At 45.2% G+C, this 21,204-nt stretch overlaps 1 protein-coding gene across 1 annotated transcript; it reads right to left on the bottom strand.

Annotated features, from left to right (window-relative positions):
- Nucleotides 1–684: 684 nt before the first annotated feature.
- Nucleotides 685–8,207, bottom strand: PURB (purine rich element binding protein B). The gene is made up of 2 exons (XM_083184634.1): nt 6,946–8,207; nt 685–5,786 (listed from the first exon to the last, which is right to left on the bottom strand). Exon 1 carries the CDS (start codon nt 7,972–7,974, stop codon nt 6,985–6,987), a length of 990 nt encoding a protein of 329 aa, XP_083040760.1. The 5' UTR covers nt 7,975–8,207; the 3' UTR covers nt 685–5,786; nt 6,946–6,984.
- Between the last annotated feature and the right edge of the window lie 12,997 nt (nt 8,208–21,204).

Below are 21,204 nucleotides of genomic sequence, written 5' to 3'. Positions count from 1 at the left end.
TGGTGAAATGCAGCCAGGCAGTGCCAATTCAAATATGGATGGGTCGCCACTCCCTGCCAGTTTGGATGGGTAGAGAGCTGTGAAAGGCTCATACACACAAGTAAATTTTGAGCTCAATGTAGCTTAGCTTTACCATTTTGAGCTGAAAATATTCTAGTGTATGGCTCAGTGATGATGCGCGCTCCCACATCATTGTCTGCTGCCGACGGCTGGTCTTACAAGCCCAGGAAACCACTTCAGTCTCCTGTGGAAAGTCAATCACATGAAAAGACCCCAAATTGCATGTGAATCCCCAGTGTATGGGGCCTTAACTGCCATAGAGTTGTTCATGACAGAACTATGCACATGTACTAATTTCCTGGTTTATCACCACCAGGATAAAGTGTGCAACCCTAGCTAGGGTTGGGGCTCTGTGTATTCATTCTACATGCATTCTTAGAGATGGGTTACACTTTTTTTAAGGCTGAATTTATCTTAACAGTATGGTAGGCCCTGGTGCCCCTCCCATTCATGGGGACAAGTAAAAAATAAAAATTATGATTTACCTCTCACCGACTCTCCACCTGCTTCCATATGCTGAATGCCTGTCAGCACTCCGACTGAGAGTGGACTGCTATACACCCTAAACAGAATTATCATCAGTTGACATCACGTTCAGTACACAAACCACTGGACACAAATGGATATGGTTTCATTCACTTTTCCGCATACTTTATTTGTTACAAACATACAATTTTTTAAATATATAGATTGTAAAACTCAATTTGCAAAATTCTGTTATTGTAAGGAGTGCTGACAAGCATGAGTTCTGAACCTTATGCTTTTAAAATTGCTTGTTCTCTTATATATATGGTTAAAATTCCGCCTGCTTTGTAAAGCTAGTGGTAAATCCAAAACTCATCTCCAGCCTGTAGCACTGGCTTCTTTGTCAGGGATTCGCAATAGGGACAGAACACTCCCAGCCACCTCCCGGGGGGGAAGTCTGGTCCAGACAAGGTTTTGCAATACCAAAACAAGCCCCTAGGAGCGGAAGGGTACAAATGGGTACCGTAAAAACCTGGCCTGGCTGCTTCCTCGGAGGAAACGCTGGGATTGAAGCTGTGATCAGCAGGCTGAATGGGAGGGTCTGAGGAATAACTAATAACCGTCTAACCTCAAGAGGAAGACTTACAGATATATTCCACTTCTAGTCGCTAATGGAACAGCGCATTGAGCTGTTTTACTATTTAAAGTGCTTTTAAACAGAAACAAAAAATATACTTTTTTTCTTTTCAATATAATTCTTTTTTATTAGTGAGCTAAATGTATTTGAAGAAATGTAGATTAAATGCCTACAGCAGAAATGCTTTTTAGAATCTAAATAGGGTAAGCTCTAAATTCTGTGTGCTCAATCTATTCGCACATCTCGGGTACGGGGTCCCCCCTACACGTGCTACTGACATGTCTCCGCTTGATTTGAGCCAGTGCAAATAGTCATTAATAGTAATCTGTGCTTTCCTCTTAACCACATCATGTGTCTTTTACTTCTCTACAACAAAGTCTTGGTGCCAAACAATTCTAGACTCGTAGTACGGTTTAGGGAATGGTTCTCTAAATGGCCGCAAGGGTCCGCGCTATAAATGCGCATATCTTTAGTTAGATCCATCATTTTTAATAAAGCATCTGTAATCCTTAGAAACATGTAACTCGGTGTCCCTGCTTTAATGCAAGGATACATACAAATATTTCTGGTTACCGGCGGACTAAATTGCAGTTATCTTTACACACTAAGGCTCCTCAAGTAACAAGTGAGCATTGGGATTATAGACTAGTACCTCCTCAAATAGAACGAGCGTATCTCAACTACAGACTGGAGGTAGGTAGGGTTTCTTTTCACAGGGGGGGGCATAATAATGGCAACCAGGGTCATTTCTGCCGCGGCATTCAAACCACAGCTCCAAAGCAGCACAATGGTTCTTAATTGAGGGGGCTGGTTACACACAGGTCTTTGGATGTAAAATGACAGCCCTACGCAATCGTGGTGATGGGAGATGACAATATCAGCATCAAATAGAACATCCCACAATTCTCCAAACATAACTGAAACAGGGTTTTCTTGTAGTCAGAAGGTCAATTTGCATGTTCATCCATCAATACCAGCGTGGATAAAATGGACTGAACTGCTAACCCCAATGCAATTCAACGGTCAGTTGTGCACTGATGGGACGTTTCCTACACATGCACAACATGCTTTATTTCCCTGCTTGCAAACATCATTAAATTGTACATTCTAATACCTTTCTTTACACAATGCTGGGGGATGTGCAGACTAATACGCAGCATCTGTGCTCAGCAGCGCGGTCTGTAGGTCACTACGTAGGTACAACCATGCAATCTGGTGTTAACGCAGCTTTAACACCTGGATAGAAGACATAGAAGTCTGTAGTTTTGGGATGTTGTGTTAAACAGGGGGCTTGCTAATTAAACTCTATTACATTCAATGGCGGAATTGGGAGATTAGAAAATCCTGGCAGTTTTACGTGTTCTTCCTAAGGTTGGTCTATTTCCAGTTAATGCAGAGTATTTGCAAGAGTTCCCTAATGGAGTTGACTGGAAAGTGTAAATGGAACAGGTCCCCAGAAGGTAATGTAGCGGACATGATCACCAGCAAGGGGAAGCGGGCTGTGACAGTTTATAGTCTGAGGGAAACCAACTAAACTTTATTAGTATGTGGTATACAAACACATCTGTAAAACATTCAGATATTCACCGGCTCCTTTATATTGCTATACAGATACGGATGTAAGAGGCGATATAGCATTTGCAGGTAAGTATCTGCATATTTATACAGGTGTTTGATATCCTGGACAAGCTGCATACGACCATGAGCCCAGCAGAGCAATTAGCCAAGCCCGACAATGAGAAGTCCTGCAGTTCATGCTGGATTAGTGGAAGTGACCAGTATTTCTAGAAGCTACAATCTATTCCATGAGACCGGCAGCAGAAAAACTTAACAGTAAAGGTTATTAATTCAAGATATATATTGCTTGTGGCTCAATTATCCCATTAGCGGGCAACGGTCTATATTGCACTAACGTTCCCTATGGCAGTAAAAGGGTCTTTCTGAATGCACTACGATTTTGTAGGGGAGAAAAGAAAGAGGGATATTAGACAGTTGCTCATTGTAACTAGACTGTTAATTAGAATGGGGTGCATGAAATGAGGACAGATCACACTATGCCGGAACTGTCTGTTACATAATTCAGGATCTCTGCAAATGAAGTTAAAACCCATTAATTGTCCCATGAACAGCTCTGTGCACTCGTACAATGCAATGCTTAGTAGGGGGATGGGACTGTAATCTAATATGGAAGGGAGGGGGGGGGGGGGGGGGTAGGTCATTCTCCTTTCTAAACAATTGTCATACATGATAGCTTATTTCTCTATTAGTAAACCACTACATTCAGAGTGAGCAAGAAGAGGGAGGCCTGGTAGACATTTACAAACCTCCCCCTTCAGTAAGGAAGAGGATGCACAGGACAACTGGCAGCCCATTGAGCATGTGCTATATATATATGCCCATGACTGTTTTACACTAGGTGCAAATATGAATATAACTTTGGAGCAAGCTACCTCTTGCATTTTCTGTGCAACAGACAAAAAATGTTGAAGGATTCTCTACAAACCCTGCATGGGCTGTAATTTGCTGTTCTAGCAGTGGATGAAGCATGGAGCCTGCTACAAGTAACAGGAAGGGAAAATCCACATAAGACTGATACAGCAGGACACACTATACAGCTGCCTTGCAGGTACAAAAATACAGTACAATATACTGATGTGATTAAAACATCAAGAAATACTATTGCTCCCATACAGTTTAAAAACAAATAAAAACAATAAAAAAAAAATAAGTCTGCAAAAATAAGATGACATAATAAAAAGTGCTGAGATAAAACTAGTTGTTGGAATTTAAAACAGCAGCAAATCTCATCCTTGAATTTTCAGCAGACCCATCTCGTACAGTGTCGGCGGCTATTTTGGGGACTGCGTCAACATTCAGTCGATTGAGAAGCAGCGACATCACTGGAACAATAAAGCACCTGACTTGGTGATGTCACTAGTCCTAAGTGATCTAGCAGACTGAATATAAGCTCAGCCCAGAAGAAATATGCCGCCGCTGTGTAGGTGACAAGTCTGTCCAAGCTATCCCTTCAATCTGCCACCTGTAACACTATTCTGTGCATTTCACTATACATTACATTTAGTGACAGACTCTGCCCCTCTAGATCAGGCATGTGGCAACTTTGGCCCTCCAGCTGTTGTGAAACTACAAGTCCCATCATGCCTTGACAGTTTTCCCATTAGGGAATGCTAAAACCATTGCAAGGCATGCTGGGATGTGTAGTTCCACAACAGCTGGAGGGTCAAGGTTGGAGATGCCTCTTTCTAGAAACAATTACATTCTCCTGCCACTGTCAATGAGGGCTACAGTGACACTGTAGCCCTCATTGACAGTGGCAGGAAAATGTAATTGGCCCTTTTAGCAGGGTCCACATCAAACTATTAGGTCAGTATATATATATATATATATATATATATATATATATATATATATATATATATGCATTAATACGCATACCCATTTAATCAGGATGTGGTGTGTAAAAATAAAAAAAGGCAGCTCACATGAAGATCTAAATTACCTCTATGCATCACATACTGCAAGCTGCAAATTAAATGAACATTTCTAGATGCTTCTACAATATTTTTTGTTTTGTACTGTTTAACGCTATTGTAGAAGCATCGCAATAACTGCACACCAATATGAAAACTAGTAGGGAGTTCATGATAATCTCATTTAAACTACATGTACGCACAAAAGAAAATAAAAATACTATAATTTCATTTCAACTATTTGGGGACAGAGGTAAAGGGGGAATCCATGCACCTCTGCTCTCAAAAGGTTTATTTCTCGCCAAATGTATAAGCAAGGGAGCGATCCAGTATAGTTAAAACCATTTGTAAAGAATTCATTAAAATGACAGTTTGGGGGCTAAATACAGGAACCCCCTTTATCTTTACTAGAGGAAGAGACCATCTTGTACGCAGTAAGTTCACGTGGTGATAACTGACTAGACCGCCTGCACGGCAACAGGCAATGCGCTCTTCTCCCCGATACTCAGACTGCTGTTGCCTGTTCACCACCTGGACAGCATCTCCTTGGCATTTGCCAAGAACATTGTGGAGGCACCATTACCCTCCGAGGTACTGTGAGTTGAATGCAGGTCTTTTGAATAGTAAAAAGTCTGTACGAGAATAATCATGGACCTGAGCTTATCTTATTTGACAATTGTCCGTTTGCATTAATTTTTGTCCTTTTTTTTTTTTTTTTGTCTTTTTCACTTCCTCAGTGGAAGGGTTTAATTGGGAGATTTCACAGACTTTAGGTTGTATGGTTTTGCTCATTAATTTTTTTTTTTTTTTTCAGAATGCTCCCCAATCTGAAGATCTTTTTCCTTTGTTGATAGTGCTGGTATTAAAAGAAAGGTGAATTATGGCAGTCGGAAATTATCCATGATTGGATTGGCGGGGTCAGAGTTCAGTCCTGGTAGGAACGGCAAGCTGGTCCTGCCACCAGATACTCCACGGATGTTATGGCAGCCTGCAAAAAAAATCCAAGCTTTCCTTGTGCTTTAGGAATTGGTGGACTTGTTGTTGTTGTGTGTCTGCAGAGCATGGTGGGAAGAGAACTGCTGGTCTTTTCTCCTTGGGGGCATCACTGTAAGCCCCTTAAAAACAGAAGTAAACTGAAATGGTGGTGAGAGAGGCAAGGAAGAAAGGGGTGAGTGCGTTTCATGACTAGCTCCCATTTACTTTATTCTACCCCAGCCTGTACCCCCACCTGCTCCCTATCTTTCAGCTGAAAAATATGTATTAAGATAAAGCTATTGAGACTGGAGTATGGAAATAGGGAAAGCTATTGAGACTGGAGTCAGGAAATAGGGAAAGGTGGTCATTTTATAAAAACCTACTCATTCCGGCTATTGAAGCCCCAGTCTGCTCATACCACCAAGAATAGTAGAAAGACATGTTAGCTTTGCTTTATCGAGTAGCATGTAATATATCACCTAGCACCAATATAACAATGCAGGCCTCCCTACACTGCATCCATAGGGAAGGCAGAATGCTCTAAGAGTCTAGTGTGAAATTGTAGATTTACTAACCATGAATTAATTGCCAGTTGGACCTCCGACTCCACATGGAAAGATTAGCACCCACTTACTACATAGAAATGTATTGGTGGCCAGTGGCCAAAAGCTGACACTTCTGCTTTTATTTTTAGGGTCTGCACTTAATGATGTGAACTAAGAGACAAACTAGACTTAAAACCAAGGATTAATTTAAAAAAAAAAAAATTATATATATATATATATATATATATATATATATATATATATATATATATATAATGTTTTATAGACCCCCCTCCCCCCAGCTTTTTTCTTTAATTGAAACGTCGCCAAGTTTCACCTAATGTCACATTTAGATCTGGTTCACACATTAAAAAACACAGCTAGAGAACTGGCATATTAACCAATTTACTAAAAGTGATGTGTGTACAAGTCCTGAATGTGTTTTTTTTTCTGCCTTCAAAAAGAGAACAGAGGCCTCCTGGTCTCCCATCTCTTCCTATGGCGTTTAACTATGGTTTATAACTATTTTTGCCCATCTGGATCCTCTGATAGACCCCAATGAAGTCCCTGACACCCCAGCTGTGCTACTCTAAGTCCGATTGGGGTAACCCAAGGCTCTTCGGTTGCCACAGAGCTACAAGTCTCAGTATACCTGCAGAGTAGCTCCATGGCTGCCCCAGACAAGACATTCTGAAAATTGTAGTTCCCTGGCAGCAGGCAAGCCCCAGGCCATCCTGTGAGTGTAATAACTGTATGTATGTGTGTTACTGACCTCCCCCCCGCTTTCTCCTCTGCCTCCCTCACTCTCTGCTCAGTCGTCGTCCACATCTTCTGTCTCTGAGTCTTCTCCTCCACCACCGGAGCCCAGGCCGCCGCCTCTCTCCCCGGGTCCCCGGCGATCATACAGCTTGTCCCGCTGCCGCTCCTGGATCTCCTTCATCTCCTCAGCGTAGCGACAGAAGGCGCCACCGAACTTGCCCCAGGCCTTGAGGGGCACGGTGATGGAGTTGCGGTAGCTGGGCTTCACCTCGCTTACCCGCAGGAACACTCCATACTTGTTGCAGCCCACATCGAAGAAGAATCGCTTTGAGTCGACTGTGATAGACGTGCCCTCTGGGAGCTCTCCGTACATCCCACCGGATGCTCCGCCGCCTCCTCCGGAGCCAAGTCCTGCGCCCAGCTCGTCATCCTCTCCACCGTAATCATCGATGAGCTTAGCCAGGGCATCACGGAACTCAATGAGGCCCTGGGCGGGCAGGGCAATGGTCTGTCCGCTCTGTAGCCCCGCTCCCCCTCCGGCTCCACCACTGAAGCCTGGGCCACGGTTGATGGTCTGGCGGATGCGCAGGAAGCGACCTCGCTGGTTCTCTTTCAGATCCAGATAATACTTGCGGTTTTCTCGGACCAGGAACTCGCTCTTAAGGGCCCTGCGGGGCCCACCGGCCCCAGCCCCATCCTCCCCAGAGGACTGTGCAATCTGCTCTGGGCTGCTGGGGCCCAGTTGGGCGTAGTGCTCGATAAAGTCGCCCAGGTAATCGCGGAATTCGGCGGCCACGGCCATGGAGAGTGTAAGCCGGCTCTTAGAGCCTCCGGCCCCGACCTCTGCGATCTTGATGAAGCGGCCCTTGGCGTTCTGCTTGACGTCTAGGTAGAAGCGCTTGTTCTGGATGTCCAGACGCTTAGAGGCCAGCTCCTGGGTCTCCTGATCCCGGGACATGTGCTGCTGGAAGCCGCCGGGGCCCCCGCCTCCTCCGCCACCACTGCTGCCGCCTCTCTCGCTCCCGCTGTCCCCGTCCGCCATCTTCTTCTCCTCCTCCGCACTCACAGCCGCCTCCTGCACTGACTCCTCTCGGCTTCCGTCAGTCCCTGGCCCCGGGACTCCTTCCTCCTTCTCCCCGCGGGCTGCCCGTCTTTCGGTTACCCGCTCTCTGCCACTCCTCACCCTCCTCCGCACTGCTCGCCCCTCTTCTTCCCTCTCGTTCTCTCTGCCTCAGCTTCAACCTCTCCGCCCCTTCCTGTTGGCGTCCTGCGCAGCTACGACGGACTGCGGGCACCCGGCCTGAGGCCGTCGTCGCCATCTTGACTGAGGGCATGACAGGCCTCCTGCAAAAAATAAACATAAAATGGATCGACGTAGGGTATAGGTATTAATATTCATGCACTCTGCTATGTAACCGGCATTTTTCTAAAGCCTTAAAATCCGCTCCACAGTTCTCGTTACAACCTATAATATAACATTTATTCCCTTCTGTTAATGTGAGATTTTGACGTCAAGCAAAATTTAGGATCATGTAGGGGGAGGAAGAGGAATGTCTTAGAAAACCAGGGAGACCTGGGAGTCCCCGTGCAATGTGCATGTCTTCTTGTCCTTGATAGCCTGCATTTCTGTGGAAAGTATGGTGCTGTGTCTATTCTGTATTTGAGTCATCCCCAGCAAAATCAGCAGGAAGGTTTTTTACTCCCTATTGCTAATATGAAGTAGCCCATGGAAGCAGCAATTATTGTAGACACTGACAAGCCAATAAAATAACTAATTGGCTGCTATGTGGTCTGATCTTATTTAGGGAATGATCCCCATTATCTGATTCACGCAAATTAAGGGCTATGGGATTTTCTACCGAACCGACCGATTAATTTTATAACACAGAAATGCCACATTGATTTTCTTTTCACTGTGTAATGCCAGTGTGTCTAGCAGTTGAAATGATTGTTTGGTCATAGGTGCCTACTCTTCTGGAATGTCTTCTTAATTGGGGCAAATTCCCGGGAGCATTTAAGTTTTCCGTAAATGCCACGTGTACCCCTTTCAGTCATACTACAAAATTCCAGGTTTTTGCACATGAACGCGCATCAACCCAAGATTTTGGTATGTCTGAAAGGATCAACCCGGGTGTTAAAACCCGGGTCTCGACCCTTCTTTTTACCTGTGTTGAGGACCTGGGATTTACGGCCTGGGTTGACCCTTTATAAGAAAAACCGAGGTTATTCATCAAATTACCAAATAGAACTGCTTCACCCGGTAATTTGCTGCTGTAAGTGTGAAAGGGTGCAGGCTGCACCTGGGAAAATGACCCAGCAGTAAAAAGTGCCCGGTAATTCCCGGGTTGAATGCCTGAAAGGGGTATAACCTGTCTGCATTGGTTAGATGGGATGTGCTGGGATTGTGCTATCGACATGCCCCCAATTTACTGGAGTTACTAATGTTAGCTGCAATTATATCGCAGGGGTGAATCATCGCGGCATCGTATGCAATTTCCAGTGCAGATATACTGGCCCCAGAAGTCTGGACAGCCCAGCCTTCCTGAGTAACCTGAGGGTTATGCAAGTGATCACAAGGAATGCAGCAGTGGATCAAAAGGGAATGGGATCATTCGTCAGACTGCATTTAGGTCTACAGTCATTAGGTCGACCCCACTAGGTCGACTGGCAGGAAGGTCGACCTGACTTAAGGTCGACATGGGCCAAGGTCGACATGACTTAAGGTCGAATTTGCATAAAGGTCGACATGAGGAAGGTCGACTGGTCATAAGGTCGACATGGGTTTTTCACTGTTTTTTGATCCGAATGTCGACACAGTCGACATGGACACAGTTGGCAATGAGAATCGGACCCTCGCATCGCTCGCTTCGCTCGCAATGCTTCGGGCACGGTGCCTCGCTGCGCTCGGCACACTATTTTATTCTCCCACCACGCCCTAGTGGATGGTAGGGCATGAAATACCGCCTGTCGGCACATGTCGGCTCAAAAAACAGTGAAAAACCCATGTCGACCTTATGACCAGTCGACCTTCCTCATGTCGACCTTTATGCAAATTCGACCTTAAGTCATGTCGACCTTGGCCCATGTCGACCTTAAGTCAGGTCGACCTTCCTGCCAGTCGACCTAGTGGGGTCGACCTAATGACTGTAGACCTAAGTTCATTCTAATAGATGACCGCATCCCATCAAAAGCACGCAGGAAGCATCTATTCACACATGATGCCTCCTGCAGCATGGGCATGTTTTTGTTTTAACCAAATGATGGGCAGCCAAGAAGAATGAGGGAGTCCGAGGGTCAAGGTCTGAGGAAAGCTGAGAAGAGTCAGTGCAGGAGAAGGCGTGTGACGGTGAAGAAGATGACTGATGTGATTGGACACCACTCTGACGCCAGCATAACTGAAAAAAATGAGTGGATTGAAAAACATCTGCAAATGCCTTATGTAATTTTATGTAAAAGGTTGATTCATTTTCACCTCAATAGATTAATAGCTTGTGGCCTATTTGTGAACCCATTCGTGATTAACAAATCTGGAGAGGTTTCCTGGAGGAGTCAGGATATTTATTTATTAACAGTTTCTTATATAGTGCAGCAGATTCCGTTGCGCTTTACAATTGTAGACAGTGATAAAACAAACTGGGTAACAACAGACTTGGAGGTAAGAGGGCCCTGCTGCAAGCTTACAATCTATAGGTATATAGGAGGGAAACACAAGGACAGGCACCAGTAATAGCATAGCAGTCCCACCAAGTTACAAGGATCCCCTCCTCTGGAAGCACAAATGATGTAATCAAACTCAGTGGTCAATGCACGGTTGTATACCAGGTCATATAGCAGAAGGGTATTACATATTTAGAACTGCACATGCTACAGAGGCAAGAGAAGACACAAGTGGGTGTTTCAGAGATGCACCTATCACAGTCGTTTCACCACTTGCAGCTTAGTGGTGACAGTGTGTGCACATATGCTAAGTTTAGTGATAGCATGTCAAGGTTGTGCAGACAGAATTATGGGTTGTGCTGATTTATGCATGCACAGAGATCTGTCTGATTTTAAACAGGACCAAGGACGAGGGTGGTGCATCTGCATTAAGATGGTTTAAAAAAATAAAAGTGACAGTGGAGTTTGGCCTTAGTGTCCAAAAGTTGCCATTTGGGGTCAATATCAACTGTCCAAAATGCCAACCCTCTGAGTTAATATATTCTGTTCTGGCAAGCAAAGTTTAAAGTTTTTAGTAAAATTGTAAAAATTATATATTTTTGAATCTTGGTTCAACCTCAAAGTTGGTTTTGGAGGTCCTGAAAGTGATCTTTGGGTCTCCCTATGTACCAATAAAAATCACCATGACCCGAGAATCATTAGTGATTGGTGTAAAGAGGGCATTGAAAATAGCAAATGTAGTGAAAATCTGAGAATTTTCTAAGAAATCTAATTTTGTCTTATGCAGCCTTTAGCCCACACTATATAAAGTTGTTTCTTTACCATGATTTGTATCATGTACCTCCGCCCCCACTGTATGCAAAGCCTTTATGCTGTACCTTCACTGCTTGCACACCCTGCCAGCAACAACCTGTGCAGGACACCTCAGATATTTACCATGGAAACATCTATACCTCTGTGCGCTGGATGTAGTATCCATTCTTGCACCCTGTATGTTGTGGGGCCTATGCTGTTCCTCTGTCCTGCATGGGATGTTGCTCTCTGCCTTTGTGTATCTGGTGCTCCTTGGTCGTACTGCGCTGGAGAGTGGCACCCTGGGCGGGGGGAGGGGGGGGGGTCTGCGTGGGTTTTTGGGATCTGTGGGCTGCTAGAATGTACACAGAGAATGTACTACTTGTGGATTTATTAATGCAAAGTTTATCATACTATTACACACATCAGTTTTCCCAAATGTGCATTGCGTCCATGTGTGTCTTATCTCCTACAGCATAATCTTCATAGTGCGCCCAAAATGGCTGCCTCACTTGGTATGCCCGTGGATAGGATGAAAAACACATGGACTTGATGATTATGCTGGGACACTACCCCTAGCACTAGGACCCTGAAATTACCCATTTTGTGTCATCTCTTCTGGGGGTGACCTATTCCTCCCAGTAATTCTACATTATGTGCCCAAGATGGCTGCCGCGCCTGGTACCTTTTATGATCGGAATATATAACCCGTATAAGTTATTACCCAAAATTTCTATACCAACCCCATAGTATGCTTATTGTGCTCTCTACTTTAAGTCATTAACTATCTCTGTTTTTCAACTTCATGCAATTCTAATGCCTTTGTTCAATGTATCATGTATTTTAAGAGACTATGAGTCCTATGGGAGAAAATCGCTCTATAAATAAAATTATTATTATATTTACTGGGTGACAGAACTTACCCTTCCTTGTAAACATATGGACAAATTTGTTAACGTCATAAGGTGCCCATACACGTTACAATTATTGTATACAATATTGTATACATACATTACATACATTACATTAAGACATTACATGCATTCCATATATGGAACATACTGTACGATAAGATAAAAGTATAAATATTTCCAACATGTGAGAGAGAATACCTAAATCTTCCCCCTCAATGTATCTGAGCATTTGATTTAGAATCAGACAATAAAGCTAAAGAAGTTTTATACCAAAAGGAAATGTCGTATTTATTGTTGCTTGAATCCACACGAGCCACCACAGCTGAGGTCAGAGAACAGATAATTCCCTAGGGACGTTTCAAACTATTATCCAGTGTGGGATTTGGAAATAGTGAAGTAGATCACTATGGGAGGGAGAATTGTTCCTGAAGATGAGAAAGGGGAAACAAAACAGCACCATCTAGGACAAAAAAGAGGACAATATCTGGTCCCAAAAAGCAAACTCAGAAAGGACTACAAGCATATACAGCCAGTTCAACCTCTCAAATGTTTTTTCAGCATCAATCGACGGTAAAAAAAAAACACTCTATTGGTGTTATCGGATGCCTGCCTGACGGAAAATAACCCGACTTATCGGGATGGATCAAGGAAGGCAAATAAGGCTAGATATTGAATTAGAATAAAATGTACGTTGTGGAATGCTAATGTTGGCAATAATCTGGGTCTTTCTCTGGTTTGGGTAAAGTTACTACTAAGTGTGGTAAGGCAGCATTCACCTGATTGCTGGGCTCCAAAATCTCACAGCCCAGTGATTAGGTCTCATAATTCCAAATTAGAAATGGTCAGAGGATCCTTCGAATTTTAATATTGTTTCTCCAGGAGTGGTCTTCCATATAGGCTTATTTTGAAACACCTCCAGCTCAGATTGTTGATGGTCTTGAGCAGATATAACATTATTATGAGAAACCCCTAATTACATCTTGCATTCCAGGTGGTCTGTACAGTCCCCAATAGATGTAAACTCTGTTATAACCTCACAAAAGTGGCAGTAAGGTCTTGAGTAAGGTCAGTTTTGAAGGCCGCCAAGACTTAACACAGAGTTTTGACAGTGATGGGGGCATCAGAGTTGAGATTGACACCGGAGACACATAGCAATCCAGAGGTTCCATGCACATTAGTGCTTGTTGCAGCAATAGGCGCAAAAGGGTATTGGGCGAGATGTACTAAGCCTTGTCCTACCTCTCATTTTTTAAACACAGCCTGTGATATGGCAGTTAGGAGCTGGTTGGCTGGTGATTTACCACTCTTCATTTTATAACTTTTCAAACTTAGCACATCTGGCCCATTGTGAGGTACGAGCCACTTTATTGCTAGGGAAAGAAACTTCAGGAGGGAGCAACCTTTTAGCCCTCTACGAAGGCATAGGTATTTGAGAAACAAGTTAGAAGAGAGAGACAAATTAATAAAGGCATCACACTCCAAGGGCGGATCCTCTGCAAAGAGTCCCAAGGTTGCCTACTTTTCAGCTGCCCTCTCTGGGAGACGGCAGCCAGCTAGCCGAAAAAGGGGGTGGAGCCAATGGACACATAGCATGAAGGGGGCTTGTCCGGAACCAGGGCTGTGGCTGGAACTATGCACTGTATTTGGGGGTGTGGCTTGTCATCATGGCCACACCCACATTGCAATGCCAGTATTTCATGCAATGCAGAGTGGGGGGCAGGCGATCCACGTCATCAGGTCCACACAGACCCCCTGCCAAGTGGGAATTGCGTTTGGGGGTGCGGTGCCCCCTGTGTTGGTGTGGCTTGGCTGCTTCTAGTTGTCGCACCTTAACACTGTATTAACGGGATGCGGTCATCTATTAGAATGAACTTAGGTCTACAGTCATTAGGTCGACCCCACTAGGTCGACTGGCAGGAAGGTCGACCTGACTTAAGGTCGACATGGGCCAAGGTCGACATGACTTAAGGTCGAATTTGCATAAAGGTCGACATGAGGAAGGTCGACTGGTCATAAGGTCGACATGGGTTTTTCACGGTTTTTTGAGCCGACATGTGCCGACAGGCGGTATTTCATGCCCTACCATCCACTAGGGCGTGGTGGGAGAATAAAATAGTGTGCCGAGCGCAGCGAGGCACCGTTCCCGAAGCATAGCGAGCTAAGCGAGCGATGCGAGGGTCCGATTCTCATTGCCAACTGTGTCCATGTCGACTGTGTCGACATTTGGATAAAAAAACAGTGAAAAACCCATGTCGACCTTATGACCAGTCGACCTTCCTCATGTCGACCTTTATGCAAATTCGACCTTAAGTCATGTCGACCTTGGCCCATGTCGACCTTAAGTCAGATCGACCTTCCTGCCAGTCGACCTAGTGGGGTCGACCTAATGACTGTAGACCTAAATGCAGTCTGACGAATGATCCCATTCCGTATTAACACGTTTTCCCCTATCACATTGTAAATATTTTGTATTATTTTAATCACACTTTCACTTGCTTCTTATTAACCCTTACTAATTTTTACCTGTGTGCTGCCCTGGAGTGGCCGACCTTTCCTGACATGATGGGTCCCCAGACCCATACCTAGCATTAGGGGCCCCCAGTGACACAGAGACGCCTTGTCGTATGGCTTGGGGCAGGGCCGGCGCCACCACTAGGCAAGGTTAGGCATTTGCCTAGGGCGCCGGCCACTGGAGGGCGGTAGTGAGCCGGCCTGGCCGGCCAGCAGCAGTAGCAGAAGCAGCAGCAGGAAGCTACTACGCTACGCACGCTACCGCAGTCCGCAGAGGAGAGGAGAGGATCAAGAAGAAGCAAGCTGCAGGAGTCAGCCAGGACTACAGAAACAAGTGTGTACAGCTATTATGTAAGTATATTCGGTCCTCCCACACCCCGTCCCCCCCGCCGCAGCCCGCCCAGTTAGTACCTTGCTGCGCTGCTGCAGCCTGCCAGGCGCTGACAGACTAGTCAGTCGCAAGTCATCAGGCCTGGCCAGGCGGGCCTACAGCTAGCAGCCAGCGGGAAACTTCGGCGGCGTGCGGCGGCAGCAGCCCCTGCCCCCGCCGGCAAGTCAGCGTCAGCGGCACAGTCAGACAGTGAGTGAGCAATGCTCCAGCTCCTGTCTTGAAAATCTCCGGCGGGTGGAGGAGCCGCCGCTGCCCGTCCCCCTCCCCCCGCCCAGCTACTCGGTCACACCGTCCAAGCTGTTCATCCTCTCCCTCTGGATGGTGGCACAAAGGTGCTTGCTTCATCCTACTCTGCATACTCTGTAGGGTTTCATCCTACTCTGCATGGTGACAATATTTATTTTTACGAGTTGGGGGGGAGGGGGGGGGATCGGGTGTTACTGCCAGTTATTTTTTTACACAGGGGTGCTTGCTTCCCCCCTCTATGGGGGGTTTCATCCTCCTCTGTATGGTGACAGTAATTATTTTTACAAGGTTGGGGGGGGGGGGGGGTCGGGTGACACCCGACCCCCCCAACCTTGTAAAAATAATTACTGTCACCATGCAGAGGAGGATGAACCCCCCCCCCCCCCCCCATAGAGGGGGGAAGCAAGCACCACTGTGTAAAAAAAATAACTGCCAGTGACACTGTGTCACTGGCAGTTATTTTTTTTACACAGTGGTGCTTGCTTCCCCCCTCTATGGGGGGGGGGGGGGTTCATCCTCCTCTGCATGGTGACAGTAATTATTTTTACAAGGTTGGTGGGGGGGGGAGGGGTCGGTGTCACTGGCAGTTATTTTTTTTTTTTACACGGTGGTGCTTCCTCCCTCTATTGGGGGGGGGGGTCCACTGGCAGTAATTTTTTTACAAGGTTGTGCTTCCTTGTCACTGCAGTGCAATGCATTAAGACCAGGTAACAAGAGCAGATGATGTTACTCTCCCCCCGGTGACACCCCCCCCTTCCTCCCTCTATGGGGGGGTGGGGGTGGTATCCTGTAGGTTTTGCCTAGGGCGCCTAGATGCCTTGCACCGGCCCTGGCTTGGGGGCTTAGCCCTCTATCTGCAGATATATGGAACCAAGATCTCTGTATTATCTGACATTATAGTGTTATTTCTCACTCAGTGTACATTAGGGATTAAAAAATGTTCTTTCCTTAACAGAATTACCCCTCCCTTTTTAGCACCTGGGTGACATCACAATCTGATTAAGCAGCTTGCCATTATATGTGCTGTGTAGCATAACAGTTCTCAGGGCAAAAGCAACATCATCTTGAGGATTTTAAGTAGTAATGTGAGAATAAACCGGGACCAGCAAGGACAGTCTACAACATTAAGGAGCACAATATACAGTATAAGTTAGAGGATCTGAGAGTAAAAGGCAGGGGCAATACAAAATAGCTGCTTGACTGTGCAGGGAAATAACAGGTGGCACATGTACAACTTTTTATCTCCTAAAATTTGATAAAATAACAGTAAGGCAAGGGACCAGGGAGCACCTCATGACAAGTGATGGGGGTCCTGCAGTGCAAAATAGGTAGCTCACGGAAGTCTGAAAATAGGAGTTCAGAGAAGATGCGACTTCTTCAAATGGCAGTCAGGCCTCACCCCTCGTCGTGCTATCTTAAAGATAGCAGCTCCAATAATGTCACAAAAAATGACCACATCATCCGGTGAGAATCCACCTTGTTATTTGTCTCTTTTATTTGTTCACTTTTACCATGAAAAAACTGTATTGCACCATATCCATTTTTTTTCTTTTATGGTAAATTACGAACTGGATTGAAATTGACCAACTGGTGACGTTAATGCTTCCTAAAGAGCTAATTTGTCTACAACTAAGTAGACATATTCATAGGGTACGGGTCACCTATACTTAAATAGATCATCAAGATTTACTATACAATTATAAACTGTATTGCACTATTGTATTCTTTTCTACCCTTTTTCTGGGGTAAAACACATGAGAAAGAGATAAATAGACGGTCAGCGCTAAAGGAACACACTGGTAAACTTTTTTAAGCTGATAAAATTGTAGATCCACCTTCATAAACGACCCTGGTCAGCGTTAAGCCGCTCACTAAGCTGCGAGTGACCGCTGCTTAACGAGCGGAGATGAATGACCCCCTTTATTCACAGCCTACTGACCCCTGGCCAACATTCCTGCGTGACTATATCATCCAGCCCACCAAGAACCTGCGCAATCTGGCTGGACCATTATGCAGTAGATAGCAACTGTCCTTGTGTTTCAATGCTTGTTTCCCTATAGATTGTAAGCTGGCGAGTAAGGCCTTCCTACCTCTACATCTGTCCATTAGCATCCAGTTTATTCAAACACTGTTATTTCCAATTGTGAAGCACAATAGAATAGGCAGAGCTATGTAAGAACCTGTTAATAATAATATGATGCAATGCAGAACAGCTTACAATAAAGCAGCTTGCTGCAGAACTCTGAGCATCATATGTAAAGGCATGATGTGTGTGGGTACAATGCTGTGCGTGCAGATCAGCCTTCTGAATCTAAAGGAAGATGTCACCTGCAAGGACGCTTTCAGCTTTACTGATACTACAAAGAGATTATGTAAACTGCAAAGGCCATTGAGTTGCAAGGCTGCAAACTTGCTGTTGTATATTATCACACAGTTACCGTGGCGACTACAGCTGGAGCCTGTGAGGGGTATGAAGCCCAGAGGAAGGATGGAGGTGTGTGGGAAGGAGGACATGTACGAGGTCAGGCAGACAGGGGGGGAAACACTACTCTGCTCTTATGCTTACATTGTACATGACTGTTTTCTAAACCAGATGGAGGTTCCATTTATTTCGGTCAGAGGAATACATAGGACATTACATCATGCATCATAGATTTGCTTCTATACACTAGGGCAGAGGATTGTGCTATTCAGAGATGGGGGATATAGTCGTATAGGTAAAGATCCATTGGTATTTGTTGGGGAATAAAAAAAATGCCAATGTTTTTTGCATTTTTGTGAAAGTAAAGATAGTTAATTGATCGGGTGCCGGACAACTAGCCGATGGTCGGGATCCCAACGGTCAGTATACTGACGTTTAAATCCAGACTGCCCGACAGTCGGGATTCCAACCACCAGAGGCTATTCTCCCTCGTGTGGGTCCACTACCCCTAGAGGGAGAATAAAATCTGTGGTGTGCCTAGTGAGCCACTGAGCCCGCAAGGGGCTTTTTTGCGCTCACCACCGTCGGAGTACCGGTGGCTGGGATTTTGATGACGGTATACGGATTGTCGGGATCCCAAACGTCGGCAAGTCATGCCACACTCGATTGATGATCCAAGGAAGAGAGGGGCAGATTTATCATACCTCCCAACTGTCACGATTTTAGAGGGACAGTCCCGATTTTCGGGTCCTGTCCCGCTGTCCCACCCGCGGCAGGCATTGTCCCGCTGCGGGGGGTGGTAGTTGGGAGACCCCCAATCTAGTAGAATAGACGCTGTGCGCATGCGCACAGCGTCTATTCTCGTATGAAAATGAGGTTGCGGCTAATTAGCATAAGCCACGCCCTCATTTGCATACACCCGCCCCCTTTTCGGACGCTCGTGCGGCTTCGCAGCGCGAGTGTTCCTATTTCATATGGACAGAAGTTGGGAGGTATGGATTTATTAAGCTTGGTGAAGTGATAAAGTGTCTGGTTTTTAGCACCGGCCAATCAGGTCCTACCTGTCATTTTTCAAACCAATCCTGTAACTTCACAGTTAGGAGCTGATTGGCCGGTGATAAAAACAAGAGATGAGCGATTCGGATTGAACGGAATCCGATTCGCTCCGAACATAGCTGGCCCGAGGGGATACGGTCATTAGGTCTACAACAACTAGGTCGACAAGCATTGGGTCGACATGCAGCAAGGTCGACATGCAGCAAGGTCGACATGGGTCAAGGTCGACATGACATTAGGTCGACAAAAGCATTAGGTCAACATACGCTAGGTCAACAGTCAAAAGGTCGACATGGGGTTTTTCACTGTTTTTTGAGCCGACATGTGCCGACAGGCGGTATTTCATGCCCTACCATCCAATAGGGCGTGGCAGGAGAATAAAACAGTGTTTGAAAGTTTAACTGGGGCCCGGGTGTTGTGCAGACTGCAGAGGGGTGCTGTCTGTGCAGTGCAGAGGCAGACAGGGGGTTTTGTGTGCTGCAGTGCATGCAGAGTCAGACTGCAGAGGGGTTTGGCACGGGGCTGTTTAACATAACTTGAACTTGTACTTGTCATCAATCACTCAGAGTCATTAGTGCTGTGCAGTGCAGACAGGGGTGTTGTGCAGTGCAGAGTAGAGGGGTGTTGTGTGCAGTGCATGCAGACTGCAGAGGGGTTTGGCACTGGGGTGTTAAACTTAAACTTGAAATTGTACTTGTCATCATCAATCACTCAGTCATCATTACAATTACATTAGTGTGCAGAGGGGTGTTGTGCAGTGCAGACAGAGGGGTGTTGTGAACTTGTGCAGTGCAGACTATACACCATATATTGTCAGAAGAAGCATTGTGTGATTATTCTGCCTCCATTTTGCTGTTCTTTATTTGTTTGCTGAATACTGTAACTGCACCCCAATAGTATTATACACCACAAGTTGCGTGTGTGATTTTTCTGCCTCCACGGTCCACGCAGTGATATCCAAGGGCCGTCCATAAAAAAGAAGTACAATATAAAACTACATTTTACTGTTCGTTATTTTTTTGCTGTATACTGCACCCCAATATAGTATACACCACAAGTTGCGTGTGTGATTGTTCTGCGTCCAAGCAGCATTATTCAAGCTGCGCATTCAAAACAAAAAAAATCCTAATCACTTTTTCTCATCTTTAATTATTCATTCTTTGTGTGTAGTGCACCCATAGTATATACTGTCAGAAGGTGGGTGTGTGATTGTTCTGTGTCCAAGCAGCGTTGTCCAAGCTGCCCATCATTACAAATGAAATGTAAAAAATCCTAATCAATTTTTCTCGTCTTTCTTTATTTATTCTTTGTGTACTGCACTCATAGTATTTTTTGCCCATTTTTTTACAAGCTAAGGGTGAGTGGGTGGGCCCAGGGACAATTCCATCTTGCACCTCTTTTTTTTGCCATTATGTGGTTTTTGAGGCCTACTTTTTGCAAACTGCCATCCTGTCTGCTGCTGCAGTGATACTACTAGATGTGCCAAGTGTTTGTGGCTTAGCATAGTTATCCAGCTACCTCGGTGCAACCTTTTACCCTACAAACAATATTGGGCCTTATTTTGGTTCATTCTTTCTGACAAAATCCTTCTTAGATGGGCAAAACCATGTGCACTGCAGGTGGGGCAGGTGTTACTTGTGCAGAGAGAATTAGATTTGGGTGGGGTTTTACTTCAAAGTGAGATCTATATTGCAGTGTAAAAATAAAGCAGTCAGTATTTTCCCTGCACAGAAACAAAATTACTCACCCAAATCTAATTCTCTCTGCACATGTTACATCTGCCCCCCCTGCAGTGCACATGGTTTTGTCCATCTAAGAAGGATTTTGTCAGAAAGAATGAACCAAAATAAGGCCCATTGTGAGGTGTAAAGTGGTCAAAATTGTCTAGAAATGGCTGGAAATTAATGTTATTGAGGTTAATATTACTCTAGGGACAAAAAATTGCAAAAATTACGTGATTTGGGCGTTTTTTGACCATTTTTCAAACAAATCCAAATCTTTTCACCGCCGTTCGACAAAGCCAAATCCACAGGAAGATGGATATGTCAGAACATCTGCTATAAATATTTCCTTACAACTTCTGAATCCTTACAGGAGAACCTGGGCATGAAAATGTTGTTTAGTATAGTTATGGCCAATGTCCCATCTAGTGAGGAGAGCTCCATCAACAAGCTGCTGCTGACACGACTGCTTCTGTGAGTGGCGAGCCCTGCTCTAACAACATCTCTGCTATCGGGCTGGGAGAACGTGGGGAGATCATGTCCTGGCAGAAGTGAGGCATGT

This window comes from Crinia signifera, chromosome 4 (genome assembly GCF_055691185.1).
Source record: "Crinia signifera chromosome 4, ASM5569118v1, whole genome shotgun sequence".
NCBI classification, from domain to species: domain Eukaryota; kingdom Metazoa; phylum Chordata; class Amphibia; order Anura; family Myobatrachidae; genus Crinia; species Crinia signifera.
Note: the sequence above shows the minus strand (reverse complement) of the source record. Positions and strands in the feature narration are given on the sequence as shown.